Below are 27,127 nucleotides of genomic sequence, written 5' to 3' on the forward strand. Positions count from 1 at the left end.
ATTCAAAACATATTTTTCAGTCTACGGAAAACATTCTATATAACACTGATTAGCATATGAAGACACTTGTGGTTTTAATCCTGATAATATTAAATTTTAGAGGAAAAAATTACTAACAGTGGGTTTGCTAGCAAAATTCCTATGGCTTGTTTCCAAAATATAAAGGCACAAGCCCATGCGTTCAGTGTGATCAGCCAAGCAGACAGTAATGTCTTGGCTTCCTACACATTGCTTAAACAAAACCAAACCAAACCTTAAAAAAAACCCCAAATAAACCAGAGAAGAAATTCAAAGAAGGTTTGAAAGCACTGGTGCTTTTTCCTTCCCTTTTAAATGCAAATACCTGTTTCCTTAACTGTGTTTATTGGGAAAGACTGCAGTCAAACTTGGAGTGAGTTGAGAACAATATGTAGCTTGACAAATTGGTGGGGGAAAAAAATTGCTTTTAAGTGTTTATTTGGAAAAGAACTTAAGAAGGTGGCCAATCCCTACCCAGACCCCTACTGAAAAATGAAATCAAAATAAAACAAAAGTGCCAAATTTACCTAGCTTCTATGATTTACATGCCATGGAAAGACCAAAGCAGAAAAATGCAGCTCAAATTTTCACAGAGAAAAAAAAAGAAAGATAATATAATTAAATATTGGCCTAAAAAGAAAGGTGATTTAAATATATTAAAATATTTTTAGATTTTTGTGTTCTTTTTCTTTCAGAATAAAAAGGTAAAAATGGTACACATAGGCCTGAAGACATTGAAATAAGTTTTAAAGAAAAATGGCTAAGCAATACCATCTACAGGTGCTGCTAGATACAAACATCTCCCATAATAAATTGATCTCTTTCATTCACTGCTTTAATTAGACTTTTATGGAGTTATAGTTATTCTGCCAGAAGTTAATTTGGCTGTCACACTCAATAGTAACCAGAAACAGAGAACAAAATTTTAAGATGGCATGTCAAGTCCAACCTTCACACAAGTCATGAGAACATGGAAATTATGAAAGCAATGCTATTTTCTAAGTCCTCATTCATCAGCTTTTTCTTATCTTAATTAAAGGAGTAATCCATTTGGAAAATAATAATAGGAAAAAAGAACCCAAATTACCTGATTATGTTTATATCATCAAGACAAACTGGAAGTTTAATTAGGACTACATTTCAGCAGGAGTAGTATGCCATCATTTAAAATTACACTGTACAAAATAATAGTTGGCTTTACACACTTTTAAGCAATTACATGGAGTGAATGATTGCTATGGAAAAGCAGGATGCACTTTGAGAAACAGAAATCCTCATGCCTTTCTTCAGACAGAGTACAAAATCCTCTCCACCTCACTCTGCAGTTTAACCTCCATATGCTAAATCCAAATACAAGAATTCTTTCTCATGCAGATATGTAAGGCTCTGTTCATTCAGGAGTATTTGGACACAGGTGCTTTGAATAAGCAAACCAGGAATACCCTTTTTAACATTTTAAGTAACCTCATGTGTGTAACAGATGATTCTCCACCAATGAAGTTTTTACTGAATGTTTGATTGGTTCACATTGCTCTGGCTTCCTCATCATACGGTTGCGCTGACATGCAATCCCAGGTAGACCCAGGTTTTAGTACAAATTTGCCTTGTCTCAAATACACATTTCAGGGGAGAAAACAGGAAGAGATAGCTTTGGAAAACAATATAACAATATAGTTGTGAAGTTTCACGAGTATCAGAAACAGCTGAAGAAACGCCAAAACACAAGAAGATGTTACAGTTGAAGGTTATTCCTTCCCACAGTCTCACAATGGAGAGCTCTAGTTCCTCTGTATGATATGAAATCTGCACACTTGACTTTATAACAGCATAAAAAACCAAGGCATCATAAATACTTTCAAACAGGCTGTTCAGAAATGAACAGAAATACCAACTATCTGCTTTGTGATAGCTCAAACACACCCAACCACTTCCAGGCCTTGTTTCCTCCCAATGTCACCTACTATTGGTAAAAAGAACCTCTCTGTAGAACGAGCATGTTACACCAGCTCTGTTCCCATTCCTGCTGTTTGAAAGCACCTGTAAATCCACCCAATTGCTCTACAGCTTTTTTAGGAACAATCAACTTTGCTGTTGCAACAACAATTTGCTTTAACATTCACAATACAAATTATTTCCTACTTGCTGGAAGCTGTTGCAAAAAACCATACTCTAGCTTACAGAAACAATCAGCCCTAGCTGACTTCCCAAAAGGTTTATTTAATTAGCAGTCAGATTCCTGTGCATGGAGGTGGAGACAACATCTGTCTCAGCTGTCTGTGCCAACGTATTTATATGATTTTTTGTTGGGCCGGGAGCCTTTGGAGCTTGCCATGTGGAGTGTGCCAGGATCAGCTTAAGTTTAAAAATGTTGTTTGCTTTCAACATACTAAGCTGTGTCAAGATTTTTATAACTTTGATAGAGCGCATACATATGTGGTAAGTACTAAAAAAAATTATGCACTGCTATAGTTACCATGCAAAAATATAGTGATGATCTTATAACAGCATAAAGTACATTACAGAATATGTACAGGGACAGAAATTAAAATGGTGGTTATGTAAAAATAAAAGTTCTATCTTAATCTTTTAGGTACCTTTTCTAGGGAAATTTTCATTTAAAGATAAAGAAACTTTTTATTTAAAGGAAACTTGTTTATACTCACCATTTAACCTAAGTTAGGAGAGAATTAAAAACCAGTTTGTTACCAAAAGAAATTGAAAACAACTCTAATTTCTAGAAGGGCATTGTTAGATGTGTCTAGGTCACTGAAGAATTATATGAAATACTGATTCTTGGTATTTATATTTGAAAGTTGCAGCCAACCTTTATATGACTTACTTTTCTTTCCTGCAGCACAGATGAGAAAAAGGGGAAAAATGACACGCACCTTTCCCCCCTCAAACAACATTGAAACACATGCATCATTCTTTGACATTAAAGCTCTTACAGATAGCACATAGACATGAATCAGCATCAGATAATCAGAAACAAAATTTGCTTGAGAGTTCTTTGTCATACAGTTAATTTCTTAAGATTTTGATTGAGATTTTGCTCTGTGTTTCCACTTGAACTGAGATTTTGGCTAGCATCTTTATTAGCAGTTGGAGTTGCTTTTGGCAGTCAGGAGTATAAAGTCACTAATCTCAGAAAGACTGAGCTTCAAAATAGTAATGAAAAACATTCATGAAAGGTTCTTTCTGCTTCTTGGTGGCAATAGGACACTTGGACATCAGAAATTAAGCAATGTAGCATAATAGTGACAATTTCCACCAAAAAAAGTAGCAGAAATGAAAAATTTGGTGCTGGTATCAGATAGGGGACACTGATAATTTCATAGGATATGGAGTGCAACAGTTTACCATAGACCAGTCAGGAAAATCTCCCAAAGAAGTTTATTCTTCTGCATATTTAGATTTAGCAAATAAATGGATGATGTCTGTTAGCAGGAAGGGATTATTGTGGTACCTTCCAAACAAGGTACCTGCTCACTGGATCTGGAGAACAGCAAAGCTTTCCATTCACAACTGCACTATTCTGCAGAACAGAGAGCTGCTTGGTAATAAATAAAAAACACTTGGTGAAAAGAAGTCATGATTAATTGGGTGACTTTTGTTTGAACTCTGTCAAGTTCTTAATATTTCTACCTAACTCACAAAGTTAAACAATGTTACTATTAATGTTTTACTAAAAAGAAAAGAGGGATAGTGTACATGTTTTAATTCTTGCTCTTTGTATATTTGAGTATCTGCTGCTTACATGAGAAAAACAAGACTGGCTTGGTGGGAAGAGGGCATATATCTGTTTTTAAAGGAATCTTATAATAACAAAGGTGTCCCTTCTGATAAGTACATGCTGTGCAGGCATAAAGGACCAGTGAAACTGAGATACTATGATAAAACTCTTCTTCTGTGGAAAAATCCTGAAAGCTATACCAAGTAGTTGAATCCACCATCAATGCAAGAAACCTCTGTGGTGACCAAAGCCATATATTTACCCCTGAATTATGTATAAAGTTCAGCAAAAGAAAACAAATACGTCAGTGGAAGTGAAGAAATGTGAATAAGTGATGAAAAGCCAAACTCACAAGTACAAGTGCAAACTGTTAAAAATTGTGGTGAAATAAATGAGTCATAGCTCTCTTCTAGAAATTGACCAAATGACCAGAAGACTTCATTTATGAAATATTATGCAAATTTCTTACTTTATTTTTCCACTGCATGTTTTTTCCTGAGTTGGGAACAACTCTAAATACTAAGTTTTTCCTGTATTTGCCATTAATGGCTTACAGTGTTATCAGTGTTAAACAAGTTAGCTTTAAATTTGATATGCAGAATAACCTCTTTGGAAAGATTTTTTTAGAAAAAAATCAGGCAAATAATCTAATAATCTTCTAGATTAAGTCTAGAAAAATTAGTTTTCACCTTGATTAAAAATAAGGAAAACAAAGCAAAAATGCAGAATACAGTTTAGAAGGGGCATGAGGGCACTTTTGCTGCTGCCTTGGACTGAGAATAAAGGGGGTTTGTGCTGCAACAATACTGGAAGCTGTGGGCTCCCCATACACTGCCACTGGACTGAAAGCAGCAGCTTCAAACTATGTTCAGTATGATCTAATAGCAGGATAGGAAAGGTCCAGTCCTATTTTCCCCTTCACTACAAATCCTTGCCATGTCCTTTCTCCTTAGATTGTAGACAGAGAGTGAGAGCCAGGGTAGCAAACTGATCTGACAGATCCAAGATGGAAAGAGTCCAAGGTAAAGCAACTTTAGGTAAGAACTTCAAGAAAACTATGAAGTATGAACAAAGCCTGATAAGGATACAAGATAGAGATATACATTTTTATTATAAAAAGGGCAGAAATTTGCAGGTCTCCCTTTTTAATGTGGGAAAGACAAGAAGAAAGCTTCATTGTTCACTACAAAGGAAACTTAAACTGGGATATAGAGAAAACTTTTTATAAAACCCTGGCAATGATGACATACTGGAAAAGGATATACAAAGAGCTATCTCCAGCAATTAAAGATTTAAGAAAAAATTAGACAAATATCTGCAGAGAATCTACTTCAGTGGCAAATTTGGATTAGATTTTCTCTTAATAACTCTTCTGGCCTTACATATATAAGGATTCCATTTGATATATATTTTATATTTAAAATTTTTATATACTTCTAGTATTTCAAAAGACTCCTTAACATAAAAAAAATCACAAAAGAAACTGAGCTCCAAAAGGTTTCTTCTATCACCATCATCATGTTGAATCATCATTTCACAATCCTAGTGCCTTAGGAGCCACTTACCTGTGATTTTTTCCTGCAGCTATGGAGCCATTTAAAAAAATCACGATGCAATTACCTCTACAGATAGAATACTATAAGACCAAAACCAAGATGTCTGTATTCTCATTTCCCTTAAGGCCATGATCACTGTAAAAAATAACATGATTCTCTATCAAGCACAGCATCCCCAGCAAGAATATGACACTGCTTCACAAAATTTTCTTATCACTTAGAAAAAAGTCAAAGAAATGGGGACGATATAGATAGTCTGTGGTAAAAACCTTCAATTATTAACAGCAAATGATACACCTCAAAATAAATTACTTTGTACTGCTACAGAGAGAGAAATCTGGGGCATGTGGTACCTCATCTAAACACTGAAATGCAGGACTTGCTGTTAGGTCAGTGGGTCCCTGCTCCTCCTCTGCTGTCAAGCCACTGGGTCCCTCCTCTTCCTCTGCTGTCCGGCCGGTGGGTCCCTGCTCCTCCTCTGCTGTCAGGCCAGTGGGTCCCTGCTCCTCCTCTGCTGTCAGGCCAGTGGGTCCCTGCTGCTCCTCCTCTGCTGTCAGGCCAGTGGGTCCCTGCTCCTCCTCTGCTGTCAGGCCAGTGGGTCCCTGCTCCTCCTCTGCTGTCCGGCCGGTGGGTCCCTGCTCCTCCTCTGCTGTCAGGCCAGTGGGTCCCTGCTCCTCCTCTGCTGTCAGGCCAGTGGGTCCCTCCTGCTCCTCCTCTGCTGTCAGGCCAGTGGGTCCCTCCTGCTCCTCCTCTGCTGTCAGGCCAGTGGGTCCCTCCTGCTCCTCCTCTGCTGTCAGGCCAGTGGGTCCCTCCTCCTCCTCGCTAGGAGCTGCTGCAGTCACCTCACCGGTAGGTGACTCATTCTCAGTTGCCAGCTCTGGATCAGCGGCACTTCCTTCATCAGCCTGACTCATTGTTTAAAGGTCTAGAAAGCAACAAAAACACCAATACAGTTCATTAGATCCAGGGATGCATCTGATTGTGAAAGATAAATGTGTAGTGTAAAAACCACTACATAAACATGTCAGACCCACATTCAAACCATAGAAGTCACAATGAGAGCAGATTAGATAACTCCACACTTACAACTTCATAAAAGACTTCATGCAAGAGGCTGCACTATCATTCTATCATACTCTTGAGTATTTTTAAAATATCCTGAAGAAAGCTCTTATTCCAGTTAGGTAACACAGTCTTTTAATAAATGCACAGACAGAGAAATTAAAGAAGGTCAGAAAACATAATTTTGCTATATTTACATTATAGAAAAATCCCATATTAATATCTGTCATATAAGAATAGAAATCTCTAAGATACTTCCATTAGAAACAGTTAAATGAGGACATTCAGTACTTACTTCTCAGCAAGATTGTACTTAATGATGCCATAAAGTTTCTATAATTCCACTTTGTGTTTACTGTCTTGGTCCAGCACATAAGAATTATGTACCCAAGCTTCAATCATCAGAACTCTTTGGGATGTGTAAGAATGCCAAGGTGGGTGAGGGAAATAGGAATACAAGAGGATACAATGCTCCTGGTACCCTGATAACTCAGCAATGTCCATCAATTAGGTCTTCATCATTACACCAAATGTGAGTTAATATATGCAAAACCCACCTTCTGGCATAACAGCATGTTTTGTATATCCAGAGTGTTTTAAAATACCAACTTTTTACATGAAGAGACATGAAAGGTGACGAAAACATCACAAGAGAAAGATAAAGGAGACATGGGATGACCCACCAGAGGCAATAAGCATCTTACAGAGGGAAGAGAGGGGAAGAGGGCCTTGTGAGGCACTCAGAAACCTTGCCATGACATAGTGAGAGAGGGGAGGCTTGGGGCACTTGTAGAGCAAGGAACAGTTCCAAGTGGAAATGGAGGAATTCAAGAATTCCTTCACAAGTTCACTGAAGTTGTTTTAGATGACAGGAAGGGACAGATCAGTATCACAGTATTTTAGTGCAAAATTTTGGGAGAAAGATAATTGACTTCTGCAAATGTTCACCTGACACCAGAAGGTCTTCCTACATTAGCTATTATGAAGAGGATATTGTATTCTGCTATGGAACCACATCACAATAAAACCCATATCAGCTGCCAAAGTTGCAGAATCCTCTTCAAATTAGGCAGTCTTGACATTATTTAGCATTTCACATAATATGTGGGAGACCTTCCTCTTTTTTTAAAAGAGTGCTGTCTTTTAATCTCACTATAAATCAAGGACAATCAAAATTAAAACTGTAATAAAATTAAGAAGAAATTTTGAGACTACTTCTATAATATACACCAGATGTTTTCAATGAAACAGATAGTGCAATTTGGCATTGCATAGTCAGAAAGCTGACAGTTAAGAAAAATATAACTTTTTATAATTGTGGTGGGAAAATGGATACAAAAATGTTGGGTCATTTGTATTCACCTTTTGAAAAGTCACTTGTCTATAAAGTAGTGGAAGTTAAACTGGCAAGTTTATTACTTTCTTCAGTACTGTTTAGAATTCCTTCAGGAACACTTTGACTTTTAGAGAGCTTTCAGTGTCTGTATTTGCTTATGGAAAAAAAAGCAATTTCATGATCCCTCCCGGACGAGTCAAAACATTGTGAAATAACTGTAAACATCATAGAGGCCAAGAAATAAACTCTGAGTTACTGTACATAAACATGTACACACATTTATAAATAGCAAGTGACTTTTCATCCCTAAAGAGCTGCTGAATACTTTAGCATATGCATTTTGTGTTTATGGCTACTGTTACTTTATTTGCTCCTCTCAACTTAGAATTTAGACAGAGGGAAAAGCACTGTGGCAGAAACTCTTACTAGAACAATGCCAAAATGTGAGTTTCATTGGTGTAGGCATATTCATCAGTACTTGTATATGAAACTTACAGTTGACATCAGTCAAAAATATTCCTCCTCCCAGAACGGCTGTACAAAAGAGTCCTCACCAGGACTCCAGTTTTCTGGGCAGGGAGAGAATAAAAAAAAAATCTTCTGAATCTGGAAAGTTTATAGTGTTAAGTTAAAACACAACTATAGAAATCTGAGACAGAGAAAAAACATTAGAAAAGCCTCAGCTAGTGTGACAAGCCCTTGTCTCCATGTGGTTTTAAGAGAGAGCAGACATAAACATGTAGGTTTATGGGGCAATAAATAAGTTTAGCAGTCTTCCATTACCTGCTCCATTACTAAATATATAATTCAGCTTATATAAAATTAGATCTATAAACCTCAAAAAGCAAAGTGGAAAATTTGTGTCTTTGCAGTATCTGGTAAATAAAATGTCTAATTGAAATAGGACTGAAAGTTGTCATGATTTCTAACTTCATGGAATAGCCCAACAAGTAAGGATGTTTTCAAACTGTAGAACTGCAAACAATATCGCAGCCTTGATCCAAGACACAGAATTGCAGAGAACAGGAATTACAAGGCTGTTTTGGAACCTGGGTCAAATCAGGCTGAGAACTGTCTTGTGAAACAGCTTCAGGGCAGCAATAATAATAGTAATAATAATAGAAGTCTAAACTCAGATTCCCCAAACTAATTTCAGCTTCTTTACTTCTGTCTCTCTCTAGCAAACAGCAACGTTCATACACAAATCAGTGCAGAATTTAGGTAGGTGATACTCAGCCACATTTGTTATATTCAGAGGGACAGATGCAAAAAGCAGTAAAATTTTATTCTGAGCATAAAGAGATTCAGGTCCACATATGAAGGTGAATCACCTATCTCTGTGTTGTCATCTTATTGCAGGGGTTCCACACTGCTGTCTCCTATGACAGAAGTTCCATACCTCCTTGGTGTTTCTTGTGGGCAGCTCCTCAGGGCACTGACTCTTTCTTCTCCACAAAGCAACCCCAGATCCCTTCTCACCCAGTCACCTCACTCTTTTATAGCATCATCTTCTCATTGGTTACAGCTGTGGCCTGTTAAAGTCAGGTCTGTTCCTAATCTTTGATAATTGGCCTAGCTGCAATTCCTCAGGGGTAAGATTGCTTTCTACACTATCTTTATTTTTCTTATATTCTATCCCCCTACATCTCTGCACAATTCCAGCCTACAACTGGATGCCTGGGGAGGGAGAGAAGTACCTACCAGTCATGGTGTGGTGATGCTTCTATGAACCCATGCCCTTTCTCCTTGAACTCAAAACTTTCAGTATTGGTAAAATCCAGGGGAATGGAGATTTTCATTTCACCTTGGTATGACATGGTGCTTCCTGTTGCATCTGGCTCCTTGATGTCACCTAGTTCTTTTACTGATGAGTCACTGAATAATCACAACTTTTCTATGCCACTAGGTTTATTCCTAATGTTGAATCATCATTTGACAATCCTTTTTCTAGGCTGAAGCAGCCAATCCACCTGCTGTCACTGGCATGAAAGCCTTTCTCTGCCTTCCACTGTCCTTATCCTTCTCCAAAACTTTTTCAGTTCTACTATATCCTCTTGAAAGAGATGGGATGAGACCTACAGGTAATATTAATAACAGGAGCACCATAGATTTATTCTATCACACAGTGATCCTCTTTCCATCCCTTAAAATGATTTTTAATGCATTTTCCCTAATGTTAAAGTAGAAGACCTTTTGTTTTAATTGGACAGAGTCTGTGCTTCAGCATGAATGGACGTGAGTTTAAACAACAAAACCATGCCAACAATGCTAAACAATATTAAACAATACTTGAATCTAAAACTACATTGTGTACAATAGGACATTATCAAAGGCATGTGAATCAGAATGGATTGTTTGATTAGATTGTACAACCTCACCACTTTGGGGAAATGAGAGCACACCATAAACTGATAACAGTTTCTACCTAAACTGCTCAACAATTTCCTTCATAAGTTCTGCTGTTTTCCCTTGTTTTCAAGTCTGCGATTTGGGAAAGAACCACCCTGAGCCACACAGAGACTTTATCTGCTGGAGTTCTAATTAGATATGGCTAAGATAAGGAGAATTGAATGGTAAGGTTTGTCACTTCCATCTCACATGGTTTCCATGAGGAACTAACTTTCCTCAGGAAACTTCTGGTAGCGTGACAAACAAGAAAATCCCTGAAATCCAAACCATTGTGTGCTTTGCAATGCTAAAGTACAGAGGAGGAAACAAACAAAACATAATTTGCCTACCTACTGAACTCTAGACCTTAAGAACTAAGAAGATTCAAGGAAGCAGTTCAGAAATGCACCACTAAAAAAATCCCAAAATACAAATACAGGTGGCCCTATTTTCCTAAGAAGTGAAGTGACATTATTTCTTCATTACAATTATAGCAAATGGGTAAAATTAATCCTGCCCAGGCAGACTAAGTTTTTACCCTCTGGGTATCTGCAGCAGTTTGTGATTATTCTGTGATAAACACAAAAGTTAAAAAAGTGTAATCCTTCTACAGTCTTCCCTGCAAATAATTCCTCTTTCCTTGAAATCTCTCTTTCACCTTAGCCTAAAAGTGCATCTGATAATACTTTGGCTTAAAAATCTATTTTAAATCACTTTATAGAACTTCCATAAGTTCTAGAGTTTTTTTATCATTTGCATGAAATATTGAATATTCTTTGGCATACAACACCAATAAAATGGCAAATAAGGATTGTAATTCACTAAGAAATCATGCAGATATCAAAAGTGGAGTTCTAATTATATATTCACTTATAAATTTGCTACAATTTTATTTTCCTGCAAATGACAAGTCAAAAAATGAAAGAGAGAAAAAAGTGAGGAAATAATTCCTTCACTGTTGGAGTGTGCTACATGCTATACAGCTGATCCAAACAAAAGCATGAAAGTTAAACAGAATCAAGATAGGAAAAAATATAGAAGGTATAAGTAAAACATTAAACACATGAGGTTTCATATGTATGGAGAAAGAGCTTCTTCCTAGCAATTTTTAATCTTTTTGTATTTTGTGTTTTGTTCAGTATTTTTAACTATGCATGCTTAGACTGTATCTAATGAGACACAGCAGAAACAATGAAATATAAACATAACTGAGGCTGAAACATCTTGGAATGGTTTCTTGAGCTAACTTCTCAACCATGCAAAGCCTGACAGCATTACAGGTGATGCGGAGCCCAGTTTACTGTGGATTGTGGGCACTGATAAAGCTCTGCCTGTGTGAGGAGCACCAAATGCCAAGCTCCTGGAGGAAAGGGGAGCTGTGGGAAAGCAGCAGTGTGGTTTCAGAGGAGGAGGGAGTCCAGGATCAGCAGCACTGACCCAGGCAGAAAGGGGATCAGCAGCGAGCCCCACCTTACCGGGGCCGGATTCCCCCGGAGCAGTCGGAGCACGGAGTTATCTGAGTTATTTGCTGAGCTGGCTGGCATCTAGCGGAGTTAAAGCACATTGCAACACACTTGGTACACATCTGTAACACTTGGTACACATCTGTAACAGCTTTCCCCCGACAAACAATCTGACATCCAAATTTGGTATTGGTCTCAAGGGTGAGAATTTTGCAGATTTTTTTTCCCCAAATCCACTATCTGTGAAGACTTGGGAAAAAAACCCAACAAACCCCAACCTTCCAGCCTCCATCATGTCCCAAGATATTTTTGATACTTTTTTGGCTTTCTAGAATTCAATTTTTGTATGCTAGACTATCATAAAAGAGGCTAGCCCTTTTTGTGTTTAGCCTAATGATTTTTTGAGACTCAGTAATGTAAACCAATGCAATAATTTAAATGATGAATGTGAATCTTCATTAAACTTTCCACAGTGAAAATTACCAATGGACCAAAAAAATAGGGCAATTCTCTTTCCTCTTGGACACTGAGATATCATTTCAGATTCATAAATAATCAAAGCCAGACAGTGACAGAAATAGAAATAGAGCTAATGAGATGAAAAGTATTTGATGACTAAGTATCATGCTTGCATGGTTATTTATGAAAAGAAACACATGGAATGCCAAAGGGAGACAGGAATTCAGTAACAGGCCCAGATTTCGTTATTACTTGTGTTGCAATCTTGCTAAGACAATGCAGCTTTCTGTACATTTTTCTCTCTCATTACTGGCAGTAAACAACAACTATTACTAGAATTCAGCCCCTGACTGTACATCATCTATTGCCTACATGCCCCACCTCATTTTTTAAAATTGTTATACGATGACAATGTTGAGTATGAAGTCCAGAAGAATCTTTTAAACTGAATTAAGCTTTTCCTTGCTTGTTTGTAAACCCTGTAAGGACAATTGTCTTATGGCTTATTTGTGGAGACCTCAGGAAAATATTTATTTGCTTGGCTTCAGAACTGCTACAAAGCAGTACAACACCTAACATATTGACCAAAACTTATTGACAGAGAGCGACTCTGGTGCTTTGTGCTATCACTTCAAAAAGCCAACAACATATAACTGTGTTTTTCCAACACATCTGCCAAACTGTTTCTACACCGGCTGGCCGGGGACATTTCAGCACAGGCAGGCCGGCTGTAGCTGAGGGGCACTGAGGGGCGGGCTGCCCGCGGGACCCCGGCTCCTCACGGCACGGGCCCGCCCGGGGGTCGCATCCCCGGCCCTCAGGGACTCCTCAAACAAGGCTGTGGCGGCGCCGCTTGACTTACTTCCCGCCTCGACGTCGGAGCCGCGCCTTTGCCTCTCTTGGCCCCGGTCCCCGCCCCGGTCCCGGTTCCCTCGGCTCCCTCCCGGCCCGGCCCGGCCGAGCGGCGTCCCCGTCACTATGGCGACCCGCGCCCCACCTCCCGCCCACCTCAGCCGTTCCCGCTTCTGATTGGCTGCAGTGTTCGCCCCGCCGCCCAATAACAGCAAGCTCTCGGCAATGGCCCGCCCTCTCCGCTCTCCGATAGGCCCTCGGGCACGGCTGTAGTTCCTTCCGCGCGCCGTAGAACTACGGCTCCCAGGAGGCTCCGCGGCGGAGCCACCGCCTGTTTACCGGCCGTGCCGGTGCCGCTCCCCGCGTGCAGCCCCGCCACGTGACCGGCCGGGGGTCACGGCCGCCCGCCGGGAGCGGCCTCGTCCCGTCAGGTCCGGTCCCGGGTGCTCCTGACGCGGCTCCCGGGCGCTCTCGCCCTGCCGGCGGCAATGAGGGCGCTGCCGCCGCGCTGGGCGGCCCTGGCTGTGCGAGCGGCGGGCGGGCAGTGGGCGCCGCCCGTGCCCCGCCGCGGTCGCAGCGGCCCCGGCCCGCCGCGGGAGTGGGCGCTGTCGGTGAGCCCGCGGGGGCGGCTGCGGGTGCGGCTGCCGTGCCAGGTGAGCGTCCGCCCGCTAGACCCGCAGCGCTGCCCGGGCGCGGACCGGGTGCTGGTGGCCGTGAGCGGCGGCAGCCCCGGGCGGGAGCGGGAGCGGAACCCGGTGCGGGTGGAGCACGACGAGGCGCTGGGGCAGGTGGCGATCGTGGCCGACGGCGTGGACAGCAAGACCGCCGTGGACATCCGGACGCCGGTGATGTTCGGTGAGGGCGAGGGAGCGCACGGATCGCGGGGGTCCCACTGGGAGCTGGGCTCTGCTGGAAGGCGGCGTGTGGAATCGGCATCGCGCCCTGGCTGGTTCCGAACGCCCCACTGAGTTTCCTGAGCTCCGGCACCTCCTGCGTGTTGGGGTACGCGGTTTGTCGGTGACCCTTTCGGTAAGAGTGGTTTGTGCTGGAACCTGAGCTGGTCAGGGGCACTCGGAGCGCTCGCCGACATCTGGGCTTGGCAGCGGCTGCTCCAGAGAGACCCGGCCCGGGGCAGCATCCCGGGCATCCCTGCCCCACTGGGGCTGCTCCATGGAGCACGGCTGCGGCATCCAGCAGCTCCGGCAGGGTTTGTGTGTGGAGTGGGTCTCCGCAGGCTCAAAAGAGCCCGGCAGGTAACGGTGCAGATGAAATAAAAAAGGGCTCCCTTGTCCAGTACAAGCTTTGCATTATCTTTTTGGGCACAGGGCTATAATCTGTGCAGGGTTTCTTGTATGGAACACGGTTTGGGAGAGCAGCTGTAGTGGCTGAAGCCAGGAAACATCTATGCTGAGCTGACAGTGAAGTTCTGGCAGTGGCCCTGAGTTTACGGAGTACAAACTCAGAGATCTGTGTTCAGTCACTAATGTGGTTTTGGTTTTTTCTTATGCATTTGGGCAATTTTCTATACTGTACAGAATGTTTCATCCTGCTGGAAAAACTTTTTATGTACAATGCACCTGGTCTGTTGCTTTCTTAAAGTTATTAAAGAACTAATGCATTATTTATTTAATGCCCTGCTGCAGTTGTGATACAAGAAATGATGAATAATCCCACCCTACTTACTTACACTTCATTCATGTAATCTATGACTTTTGTAGAATATGATGTTACATACAGCAAAGACATTCTGCACCTTTTATCTTACTTTACTTTTTTTCCTACCCTGTGTCTTATGAAAAATTCTGCAATGTGCTTTTTTTCCCCCTAGTTTTCTTTTAGAAGGACCTGAACTGCATATAATTCAAGAATGGAGAAGTCCTATTTGACATCACATCATTCTCACATTTTCCAGTCTTACTCATCCCTATAATTTAATTCCTTTAAAGTGCTGCTTAAAACTGAAGGGCTGTTTCTTAAATATGTTTATCACAACTTAGGGTCTGTTTTGTTTCCTAGCAACTAATATATGCACAAATATTCTGTAATTAAATACAGAATATTTGTGCATGTAATCTGCATATAACCCTTGCTGCCCTCAGTGTGCTTTGCTCTGTCAGAATGGCTGTGCTGATTCCTGCCATGACTCCAGCAGCCACTGCCCTGTCTCTGGTCACAGACGGGTGCTCAGGGAAGGGTAAGAACAGAACAAATGTAAATGATATTTCATCTGAGCATTCTCTTAGCTGTCAACTAAGCTGTCAAGCAGCTGTCAACAGCTGTGAAATCCTGTGCTTTCATCACAGGATTTTCAGAGCCTGATACAGCTCAACCCTTCAGTGCATCTCTCTGCTGAGTGTCCCTTTACACATGGAAACAGTTTCAGGGTGAGAGCTTCCTAGTAAACTCTTATCAGTCCCACAAATTAATTTCCTGCCACTTTATCATTTTAGTATGTGGTATTCCAAGGTCCTCCTGCAATTTGTCAGTGAGTTTTTGACTAGTCTGAATCATTTGTTGCCATTGATATAAGTTTTCAAGCTTGCTATTTGTGCTGATTTCCCGCTTCTTGTACTGTTGAAGGTGGTGCACAGCTTATAGCTGAAAGACAATATGGAATTAAGGATATTGTTAAAGGCATTTGAAAATCCAAGTTGGTTCTCTTAAACAGATCAGCTGTTACCTCTTTATTCATTGACCTCTAGCTGGACTGTCTTCTCTAAGAGTCTTGTAGCCTTGACTCTTACCTGAGAATTTTCAGTTGCTATCTTACAGCACTTCTTTTTATTTTTTTTTCATTCTCTTGCTTGACAAGCACAAAGATTGCCTTGGCTTGTCTGTAGCACCTTCACAGAGTCCATCCCATAATTACTGAACCTCAAACAAACCCAGTGTCTCACTTATTACCCTTCAATTCTCAGGTGTGTCTGGGCACTGTAGTCCTTTACTATTTCGGTTTCTCCAGGAGCTCTGAGTGACTATTACAAGTCACTCCAGAGCTGGTTATTCTCAAGGTGCAGAATTCATTGTGTTCAGGTGTGAAGAATTTCAGCCTTCATAAAGGGTTTCAATGTGAGGAATCTTCCTGAAAGTCTTGATAGTCAATCCTGATTGCTAGAAGACAATAATTTTGTTTTTGTCCTGTCTTTGAGATCCTTACTATATTCTGAATGTCAGCCAGCACTGCAGACAGTCTTAGGGGCTTTCTTCTTGAAACAGGTGTTCTGTTTTTTGTAGGTTTCTAAGCTGTTCCACTTGGGTTTGTGGTAAGCTCATGCAATTCAGGTTCCTTGGACAATGTGTGGACTGTAATGTCCTTCCACAAGTGGCTCCTTGTCACCCCCTCATTAGCAGGATGTTACTATTGCTGCCATCTAGGTGCATCTAGAGATATATTTACAAAAATGTAAAGGTATGGGGTTTGGGTGTTTTAAGTTTCTACTCAGTGAAGTAGAATTTTTGCTTGCACTGAGATTCTACTTTTAAGTGGCCTTTCAGCTCTAGTCTGTTTTTTTTTTAATCTTCTGAGTATTAGTTTGTGCTTGAGCAACTCCATTTATTTATTTAGAAAAGAATTATCCATTAAATTTCATTGCATAAACAAAAGATCTTATCCCTTGTAAAAACACATCTCAAACCAGAAAGGAACTGTTGTTGCTGTGCAAACACTTTGGCTTTTCTCTGCCTTTCCTTGGATGTGTGAGGAAGATGTTAGCTCTGTTCTGCTCAGGTGAGCTCTCTCAGCTGCAGGAAGTTGAGAGGTTGATGGGAATCTCTTTTCAGTGTTTTCTTGTTTTCTTCACTTTGGAAGTTAAGGCATTTCATAACAGCTTTCACAATTCAGCTTGGAGCTTATCCAGGAAGCTGCAAGTTATCTAAAGCTCCTTAGAGCCTGAAGGAAGAGCATGTGTGGAAGATGCTGAGCTTAAATGTGCATTTCAAACCAAAGGCAACCTCTAAGCAGCTTAGTAGGGCAAGTACCAGAAGATCCTTTGTTTGTCTTTGTGTCTGCTTTTGAGTCCTATAGAATTTCAGTACCATACGTGATCTGATAATCTTCTGTGATACATCTAACCTTCATTGATGGCAGATGTCAAGGAATTTCTGTTTAATCAAGCTTATTTATTTTGGCATGTGTTAATTAAACCTGAAACCAGCCCTTTGATTTCTGGTTACTGTACATTGACTGCATGAGTATGCAGAAGTAAACTGTACTGAGGGCTTGCATAACCATAATTTGAGATAATTCTAGGGCTGCTGAGTCATCTGAAAAGAAATAATTATCCACTCTATTTCAAGTATTGTAGCTTAAGGCAGCTTAATAACTGGGGTGCTTAAATACCCTGGGGTACCTCTGCCTACATTCTGTTACCAAAGTGTTTCAGTTTTCCTAAATACCTTTATTTCTGATACAAGTCTTTTACACCACAAAGATCTTCATGCATTCTTTGTGGTTTATGTGGCTAAAGTTGGCTTCAGCCCTTGTCTTTGCTAGGGAGGAATCAAACTGGCTATTTTTGGAGTTTTGGCACTGAAACAGATTGTATCTTGTTCCTCCTTGTTAAAATTTCATTGGCAATATTATCCAGCTTTCAGTCTGCTTCTTTATGGAGTTGTTTATCCTTGGTTTGGGAACTCAGAAGGAAAAGGAGAGGCTCAATTCCTTGTCCACTAATTTTTGTTATATCAAGGCTACCAAACTGGTGTGACTGCAGAGGATAAGGCACAAAGTGTATTCCAGAAGTCCCTGGTGTTTCTTAATGACTTGTTTATGAATTTTCAGATTTCTGAGTCCTCTTTTAGCACCCATCTTTCATAGCTAGCCACCTTTTCAGATGATGGCAATAACATACTCTACAGGATCAGAAGGTTTTTATTAACCTTATTCTTGTAAAACTCTAGTGAATTTGTATCATGACTAAACTGAGCACTCTCAAGCCTTTTCCCTGTCCCTTGTAAGAGCAGGAGGGTGTCAAGCTGACTGAACTTGAAGATTTGCACAAGCAAACTGGGTTTTGGGACTCTCTTCTCAGAAACAAAATAGCAGAAGTCTTGGTTGTGGACCTTGCCAAGCACTGTGTAATTGTCCAGTGGGTGAATTGAGCTGTCTGGGCAAGACAGCTTGTTCAGAACCAACATTGCTTTCCAGTTTACCTCTTACAGCCTTTTTTCTTAAGGAATTGTTAACCTCTGAATGTGGTCCACATCCTTCACCAAATTTAATCTTGGCTTACTGCAGCCATGAGGATCATGCTTGCTGCAAAGATGTTGTGTTCCAGCTCTGTCTCTTGGATTTTCCTAGTTTGTCAGGTGACAAAACTTCCACTTGTTGTTAATAGGAGCTCTCAGTCTCTCATGTTCATGGCCTGCAAGCTCACTGTTGTCGTGGTCCCAGGGGCAGGACAGTAGGACGCTGCTGTCCTGGCCAGCAGTGTGACAGTGTTGATCTTCAGGCTCTGCTGGCTCACAGGTCTGACTTGGGAATCTCCTCGGGGCAGAGCTTGTTTTGCACATTCTGATTATTCTTTTCATCTTTCTGATAACCTTAGCAGGCAGTGGCAGTGAAGGGAAGACTTTCACATTTGCTTAAATGAAGGTTTCTTTACCAAATAATCTCCTTTCCTTTAGGGGCTTACTATCTGGTCCTGTCAGATCTTCGTTCTTCTCTTGTGTCTTGCAGCAAACACTTTCTGCTTTTTACCTTTTATTCTTAGAATAACTAAATCACTTCTTTCCTCTCCTGCCTTTACCTTTTGCCAGCCACTATAGTGGTCATTTATACAAATTATTAATAGAAATTATTATTAATATAGACAGAATCCCTGGACTGTACATTCTCAAAACTTCTTCCCATTCCTTAAACCCAAGGGTGAGACAAATAGCAGAAAAATGCTTTTCCTGCCCCTGCATCTTATCTACAAGACCTGCTGATTTTTCTTTGTGGGAGTCTATGAACAGCAGCAAGGTGAGGTTACTCAGACTAGGGGCAAACGTGTTTCTTCATGCCAGGGGAATGTCAGGCTTTGCAGAGGCTGGGGAGAATGAGGCACACCAACACTTCTCTGCTTGGTTTTGGCTAGTGGAGAGCAAGGCCTGTGTATTTGTGCTGTTGAACCTTATTATTCTACATGTGGCCTCAGACACCTGCCAACCTTCTACCCCAAAGAGGGTGTCAGGGTGCCCAAGTGTCTAAGGAGAATTTCTAATGGAATTGGTGGCTAAGGTAGATAGGAGATGGAGGTGGAGTTAAAAAGAAAAAGATGAGACTTCACTAAAGGTTCACACCCTGCTGGTTCCTTGCTACAGGTTACAGTCATTCTTCTTTTTCTTAATGTTCTCTCTTGGAGTTGGATATCTCAGACTCTGGCTTGCTAAACTTTCAGTGTTCATAGTTGATAGTGACTACTCAGGCTGTTCAAAGTGCATGGTCAGACGCAGCAAGCAGGTTTTTAGTAACAAAGAAGCTGCTCTTTTTCCTTACTGTGTTTGGTTACTGTGTTGTTTCATCCTTCCCGGATGAAAGTTTGACAAGAAAGTCTCACAGGTATGTATGCTTAGCAGAAAGATTTTTAAATGTAGAGTCTGATGAAGGAATAGACATGAAAGTAAGTTTTGATGTAGAAGGAAAGAATTGCTGAGCCAGTCTTACTGGATAACCAAGAAGGCAAAGGGTGTGTTAGTTAGAAGGGGTTTTTATGACTTAGAGCAAAGGATAAATCCACCTCAGACAAGATGTTTTTACCAAGCAGAAAGATAGCACAGGCAAACAAGTCAGCAAAGTTGCAAGCAGAAAAAAGGTCTCAGAATTTTCCACTGCAAGAAAATTGAAAAACTTCTAGCTTAAACTGTAATGTACTAACTTCTAGTGATTGGAGAATAGTAACATGGATATGGTAATTATAGTTGTTACGGTAGGCCATAGATAAAAGTTAAGGTGTAGATTGGTTCTACCGTATTAAGATACTCAGCAGAGAAAAGTACGTAATGCATTGTAACCCAAACTAAGGGTCTCCAGGCCTGCCTGCAGCTGGAGCTGACAGCTGTAGGCACAGGCTCTGTCACCCACAACCCTGGACTGCTGTAACATCTTGGATGGAATAAATTGCATTTTGGAGAGCTGCCTGGAGCCCCACATCCCTCATTCAGGCTCTTACACTGTGTAACATGATCAAATACTATGTTAAAGATATCTGACTTTTTTCTTTCTGTTGCTAATAAAACTCTTTTCATTCTAGATTTGGATATCAAAACATCAGGGACTGGCTGTGTGAAGATTCAGAAAATAGAATGTGATAACTGCAAAATAGAAACAGAGAAGGGGACGAGTGTCTTGCAGTCAATAAAGGTACAAAGAACCTCCCTCACTGTTTGAGAAGGGATTGTGTGGTAGGATATATAAATACCAGTTCTGGAGATGAGAAGTACTCTGTTATTTCTCATTGCAGCCCTCATGTTGCTCTGTGTACAGCACCTCACCTTGAATTATTGCATACAATTGCAGCGCAAAGTCAAACCAGGGAATAAGGAGGAGTCAGAAGTCCACGTGTCTGTGATAGCCAAAGGCAGCAGGAGCAGTGACAGCAGTGAGCCTGATTCCTGTCTTCCCTACCCTTCAAAAGGAAAAAGAAATAGACTGGGGTTTCCTGTCTAGTAGGTTAATAGTTGTGTCTGCTCAATCAAGACTTTGCAAGTTGCTGCTGATTTTTTTTAATGTGTATTTTTTTTGTTTTTTAATAATTGGTATATCAGAGCTATTGACAGTCCCTTTAAGTTAATTTTCAATCAGAAGTTACACATTACATGTCCAAAATACCTGACTGAAATATATCTGCTATATACTGTATGTATCATAGGCATGAGGTTGTTTTCTCAGTCTTAAGGCTTCAAGTTTGCTGACTTAAGCTGTTATAAAATTAATCACAGTTTATCTGACTTAGATGCTATTTGGAATCAAATTCACTTGATTGTTTGGGATTGAACCTGCAGGAATTGGTATAAATTCAAAAGAAGGGTCAATTTTTTTTGAGATATGAAATTTTTTAACATTTTTTCTATTATGGTAAGAGATGATTTTATAACAGATGTAGGGAAAACTAAGCTTAGGGAGGGGTGTAATATACAATAGAGCTAGGTGTGCTCTACAACTGGGGAACTATAGACAACTTAAAGCTTCCAGATTCTGTGTAATTGTAATTTTACTTTTCTAAAGATACCTAAAATCTAACAGAAGTTAATAGCACTATGTGATGCCCACCTAAAATTTTCATTAAAAATTATTCTGTTATGTAGTAATGACAACAATGAGAAACTGTATAGCATGAGAAAACAAGGTGGTTTTGGGCAGTAATCATGGCATGCCATCACATCAAGAATTTTTTGTGCTGTCATGGAAAAAGATGGTTTTGAGGAAAGACCACCAACTTCTGGGAAGCGTGTCTCAAATGCAATCCAAGATGCGAAATATTTTTCACAAAAAATATTTTGTGAAATATATTTCACAAAAAAGAGGTGGATTTTAGTCTAATCTTGTTTTTAAGTACTATAGTTCTATAAGGTGACTGAGCTATTTTTTTCTGATAAAGCTTCAGGAATTGTACTCTGTATTATCAGAGAAGCAGAATTGTTTGGGAGAAAGGAAGTTTTAGCCTTCAGGGTTTTTCCAAAACTACTAAAAGTGTTATGGACCAGATGCTGTAGTGAAGCATAAGAGCTGATTCCCTTTCTGGGAATTTGCTTTACTGAGCAAACTGAAGTGATAGTGCCCTCCCCTGGATGGATTAAAGCTCTTTTAATGTTGGTTTGCTGTTATTAACAATTCTCATTAACTAACAAAGCAGGAGAGCCTTTCTTTATAGGAGAGAGAAAAGATTGTTGATAAATGACTTTGAATGAAAAAATCTGGTCATGTGGGGATTATTCAAGAGCACCAGCAAACACCTTCACAATTGCTCATTTTCTGAATGAGCAAGAAGTTTTTTAGTATAAATTGTAATTCCAAAAAACATGTTGGTTTTTTTTAATACCATCTATAGTGTCTGTACAAAAGGCTTAAGCATTTGACCTCTACTTTGCTTAATCATGCATACTAGTATTTGAACAGAAAGGAGGAGTCTCTATGAGGCTTATTAATTGGATTTTGTCTGGCAGTTTTGCTGTGGTAGACATTGCCCAGCCAGTGAGATTTGTTGAGGGTGATTTTTATTAAATTGTTTTGTTTTGTTTGGGTGGTGATTGTTTTTTAATTGGCTGAAGTCCAGTTCACCCTATCCCTTCCAAGCCTCTAGGTCAATTGATAGCAATAGTAATTCCCAAACACAGTTATGGCATTTTGGTCTTCTCCAGAGTATGAATTATTCACAAATTCTTGATTGAGAAGACGGTGCTTCTTCTTTTTAATTTTTTTTGTGGTGCTTCTTATGATGACAGTGCCACCAGGGAGACCCTTTAATTTTGCTTCCATGTCCCTCAATTACTCCTGACTCCTTCACTGTGCTGGTTATAACAAGAATTTCCAGGCATCTCTCTCACACTGGCAGAAGACCTGCTGTGCTTCCTCAGCACACCCCTTATCTGAGCCTGATTCATCCTGCACCAGTGTCCTTCTCTTCTTCTGAACAAATTTTTCTGGTTTTCCTCTGACATCTGTTAAGGTCTTGACAGCCTTTTGCCTCTCCCTCATTCAAACCTTTCTCCCTTGTTTAGAGAATTTTTACTATGAAAAATTATTGCTTTTTTCTTTCAGCTGGTGGAATATTTCCTCGTAGTGAAAAAGCTGCTTCACCATTGTAACAGGTTTCTTCTCTCAGCAAATCCTTCTGTCTGCTAGGGGTCTCTAGAGATACCTGCCTCTGAAAGCCTGGTTGGTTTTTTGGGAAGATATTCTAATAATTTGGGATGGGGAGAATTAGTGTCTATGTTGTGGTTTTATTTTACTGATCTATCAGGGGCCACACTGGTGAGCCCTTGCTATACACTGGTTTTTCCAATCTTGCAAATTCCTATATTCTCCTCAAGTTACATATTTGGAGGATTTGCTGTTTAACCATTATTCTGATAACAAGCACAGTGTACCTGCCTCAGAGGAGCTCTGATGGCAGATTGAAGCATTTAATTCATCATGTTACTGTATGAGGAGAGAACAATCTATTTATTTAAATCTCATTTTTTAAAGATTTTTTTTCCTCTTTTACAGATGGCTGTATTTTATTCTCAAGACCTGGTGGAGGTTTTTTGGTTTTTTGAGATTGGTTTATTTTATTTTTTAATATTGTGTATTTCTGTACTTTTTTTTTTTCTCTTGTTGGTTGTATGCAGAAACAGCTGGAAGGTATAAGGGCTATAGAGCAGTTGTTACTTGAAACCTGGCTAATTTGTTAAAAACTGGAGATTTGCCTTAAGCAAAACAATTTTAATTAGAATTTGTGTGCAGTGAAACACTGTAGAATCTGGTTCTGCTTGCAGGGCTAAGGGTTCCAGTGGTTAATGTGGTACAACTTGAAAAACAAGATAACCATAACTGGAGAAGCAGTTAGCCTAACTGTATGATTTTAAAATTTTTTTCAGAGCCATAAAATTGATATAAGGACAAATGGTGGCAAAGTAATTGGTCTTGGAACACTTTATGGCAATACGGATATTTGTGCAACAGAAAAGGGGGTAAGTAGGAAGTAAAACTTTCTCTTCAATGGCTTATTCTCCTAATTTGTTGTAAAAGGACTAAATTAAAAAATGTGCTAAAGAATATGTAAATAACCCTCATTGTAACTTCACTGTTTCTTAGGTTTGTTAAATTATATTATCCTGTGCTTGATTTGGATTGATAAACAGGCTCCACAGAAAGCAGAATAAGTGTGTGATCATTCCATCAGTACAGAGATTGTTCTGCTATTACAACCCATCAGCTTTAATTATATACACCCCTCAGGACATTGTTAAACTTTCTCCTTGGCTAATATGTAGGCATTTGGACTCTGCAGAAGGCTCAGGAGTTTTGGTGGGTAGTGGCTTGATATTTGTAGATGCTGTACACTTCTAGTGTTATGTAAGAATGGAGGAGTAGAAGGTTTTGCAGAATTCTTTGCAGCTGAGGAAATGTAATCACAGGTAATCTTGCTATGAGATGCAGTGGGAAGAATCACAAACAGAACAATTTTGTTGAGAACTAGTTTGGTTTTTTCAGTAGATGGCAGTATGAGACTAACCACAAACTACTGTACGCTGGTTTTGTTTCTTGACATGAGTGGGCAAGACTCCTTTATTTAAAGTAATGTAGAGCTAAACTCCCTGCAGTTCTCACACCCAGTCTTGGTTTTAGGCATTTTAATGTCCATTAAAATACCTAAATGGGCTGCATTAGGATTCCCTGGATCTGAGGTGTTGCTGTGTGAACAAATGGAGCCAAGCCAAGGCTGGGAGTGGCTGTGGCTGTGCTCTGACAGAATCCATGGGCACCTTTAACCAGCAGGAATGGGAAGAACCAGAGAATGGGGTAACCTTCCCTTGCCAGGGTAGATTTGTGCCCAAACTAGTGAGTTCCAGGCATCCAAAGTCACTTCTGTGAAGTGCTGTTTGGCATTGCTGTGCACCTTGTGGGTTCCCAGGTCAGTTCATTTACCTAGAGCCAGCTGTGAGCTGTTCTTGATGCCCTGCTGTAAAGTGAGCAACTTGCCATTGGATTTTCCAAAAACTGTCAGCATTAATTTATCTGTGCTTCTTTGGAAGTGGGTGTTAGACTGCCTTTTGTGTAATAAATGTTATAATTGTATCTGTATGGGAAAATATAGTTCAGAAAATTGTTTTACTTTGAGCTTTTAAAAGCTTTAAAAAAATTAGCTCTTTTCAGAAACATCACCCTTGTGAAACAATAAAACAATGTCATACAGATTAAACTGAAGTGCTTCTTTGTGATCATAAATATTTGTATGTAGTATGTAATATTGCAAGAAGTCAATCTTAGAGTTGTAAAGCTGTAGTAACGTGAGTGAAGTGAGTCATTTTAGCACGAATTCACAGCTACAGAACAATATTTTGGCTTATGTTATTGAACTTCTCACTAACAAATTTTGTAGTGTGGTTAGGAAGGACAGATTTTGTTTCTCAGCTGGCCACTTCTGTTACTAATCAGTCAGCCTTATGTCTCCTCTGTGTGCTTGTGTGAGATGTTTCTTCCATCAGTTGCAGTCATCATTATGTAATTATGGCTCTGTCAGCATTTCCAGCCCCCTCCTGGAGGTGGGGAGGGAGAGGATGTGGTAAAAGGCACTAAGCACTTGGAAAATTAATATTTTTTTAAGGGGGGAAGTGGGAGAAGACACTAGTAAAGCATTTGAGCAATGATAGCAGAAAAAGGAAGGCCAAGAGCAGGAATAGGTGGAGAAGGAGCTGTGTATGTCCTATGTAAGCATAGCAAGATGTCAGTTTTTATCTTGAGAATGTGTTCAGGTGTAAAACCTTCTCAGCCTGACTTGTGCAGATGAGACCAAAAATGGGACTAGAGCATGTGGTCAGTTTCAGGAACTGCAACCCCCAAGGCTCCATGCCCAAGGGAAGGAATTTTTTCCCGAAAATCGGGTGGTTCAATGGCCAAAAATAAAGAAATTGGTTTGCCTGGGGCATTATTGGCTAATCTGTGCCATGGAGACTTTTCTATAACACTTGCTCTGTTGAGCCAGACATCTATGTTCTGCCAAAACTCCACAAGAGTTAAAGAATTTGGGATTGAAAGCATATTTATTTTCATTGAAAAGCAATCCTATTTTTCCATGCTTTCCCCATCTGAAATACTTTTTTATTCTTATACTTTAGCAGTCTGACTTGCCCTTCCTCCCTGCCCTTACCCTGATTTGGGTTGTTCTGAAACAAATGTTCCTTGTATTGGTAGTTTTTGTTTTATTGTTTACAGTAACTTCTTTTGATCTGGAGCTGAGACAACTCTTTTTATTACTTTCTTAAAATTGTGCAATTTTAGGAAAGGCAGTTGAGGCTGGTGAAAGAGTTGGTATGTGAGAATATTTAAAAATTAAGTGCTTTATTGTAAACAAATATATCTAAATAGAATTAAAACTTGCATTCTATAGGAAGAGAGGTAGCTATTTGAATTTCCCTTTGCCTGGTTAGGAATGCCACAAGGCAGCCAGTTTGTATCCAAACTATGCAGATATTTTTATTTTCTTCCTCCCCTTTCAAGTGTGCTTTGCACTATTTTCATTGTGCTGATATTAGTGTTTAAGATCTCTGGCTATTATGGTTTTGTTGCAAGCAGTATTAGATGAAGTCTATTATTATTTTGTTGCAAGTAGTATTAGATGAAAAGCTTCTGTTCAGTAGTGACAAGTTCTACTTCATGTTACTGAATTTTGTTTCTGTCTGTAGCACAGTTCTAAGCAGCAGCACCTGCAGTGATTGTAGGCATTGACTGGCACATATCTCTAATTCTACCATAGGCTATGCGTAGCATTTTGATTTTCTTAAAGTTTAATGTATTTTGCTAAATTATTGGAGATCTAATCAGTATTGTAGCATGGGAAAAGTCTCAAGCCCAGTAGTTCCATTCTGTAATCTTATAATTTAGTAGTTCAGTGTGAATAGATGGCTAAGGCCACAGTGTAATTTGGCTGTCATATAGCCCATACTAAAGCAGCCTCTTCAGCTCAGTTTTTGGGATACAATGCAGCACTGAGTTTGTGTAACACTAGTAGTTATTTGTCAGAATATCTCTTGCTTCAGCCATAGCTTATTCTTTATATAGTATTATACTGGAAGGATTAACAGACTTATTTTTTTATATTAACTTTATTTGCACAAGATGGCAATGCTAAAATGACAAGGAGGATGTAAAAATAATTTGAGTGAGGCACAGTTTGATCTAGAAAGCCATGTATTGTTTCACATAATGAATGAGGATTTTGTGCAATTCACTGAAAGTCTGTATAAGCAAAATAGAAACTAATTGAGTGGGGTTCAGGTATGAGCTATTGCATTCTTCCATCATAAATTTGACTGAGAATAGAATTCAGTTTCATATGGTTGCTGCACAAGCATGCGAATTGTTCTGTGTTGTTCAAACACATTGATGTTTTATCATGTGACTTATCACTTTTGCATAGATAATCTCATCTGTCACCTTTTATTTCCAAAATGTGCAACTTTTCACATTCTATCCTTTCTCTCTGTTTCTATTGCAAAGAAGTAGAAATGGAGATCTTATGCCTGGTTTTTCAAGTCTTTGTGTGTCTTGAGGCTTAAGTCCAAGAATAGAAGCCTG

The 27,127-nt window shown here is 39.9% G+C and overlaps 2 protein-coding genes across 2 annotated transcripts in view; one reads left to right on the forward strand and one right to left on the reverse strand.

The window, feature by feature from the left end:
* Positions 1–6,221, reverse strand: part of CCDC146 (coiled-coil domain containing 146) — a 59,309-nt gene extending 53,088 nt beyond the window's left edge. Inside the window, exons 1-2 of the mRNA XM_054276294.1 lie at positions 6,155–6,221; positions 5,661–5,746 (exon numbers count right to left, since the gene is read on the reverse strand). Of these exons, the coding sequence (XP_054132269.1) occupies positions 5,661–5,746; positions 6,155–6,221 (153 nt within the window). The remainder of the gene's footprint in view (positions 1–5,660; positions 5,747–6,154) is intronic.
* A 7,134-nt stretch (positions 6,222–13,355) lies between these two features.
* Positions 13,356–27,127, forward strand: part of FAM185A (family with sequence similarity 185 member A) — a 37,245-nt gene continuing 23,473 nt past the window's right edge. The window contains exons 1-3 of the mRNA XM_054276394.1: positions 13,356–13,722; positions 20,100–20,209; positions 23,428–23,520. Coding sequence (XP_054132369.1) covers positions 13,356–13,722; positions 20,100–20,209; positions 23,428–23,520 — 570 coding nt within the window. The remainder of the gene's footprint in view (positions 13,723–20,099; positions 20,210–23,427; positions 23,521–27,127) is intronic.

Source organism: Melozone crissalis, unplaced genomic scaffold (genome assembly GCF_028551555.1).
Source record: "Melozone crissalis strain CALT ecotype California unplaced genomic scaffold, PUWL_Pcris_2 ptg000004l_1, whole genome shotgun sequence".
In the NCBI taxonomy this organism is placed as follows: Eukaryota; Metazoa; Chordata; class Aves; order Passeriformes; family Passerellidae; genus Melozone; species Melozone crissalis.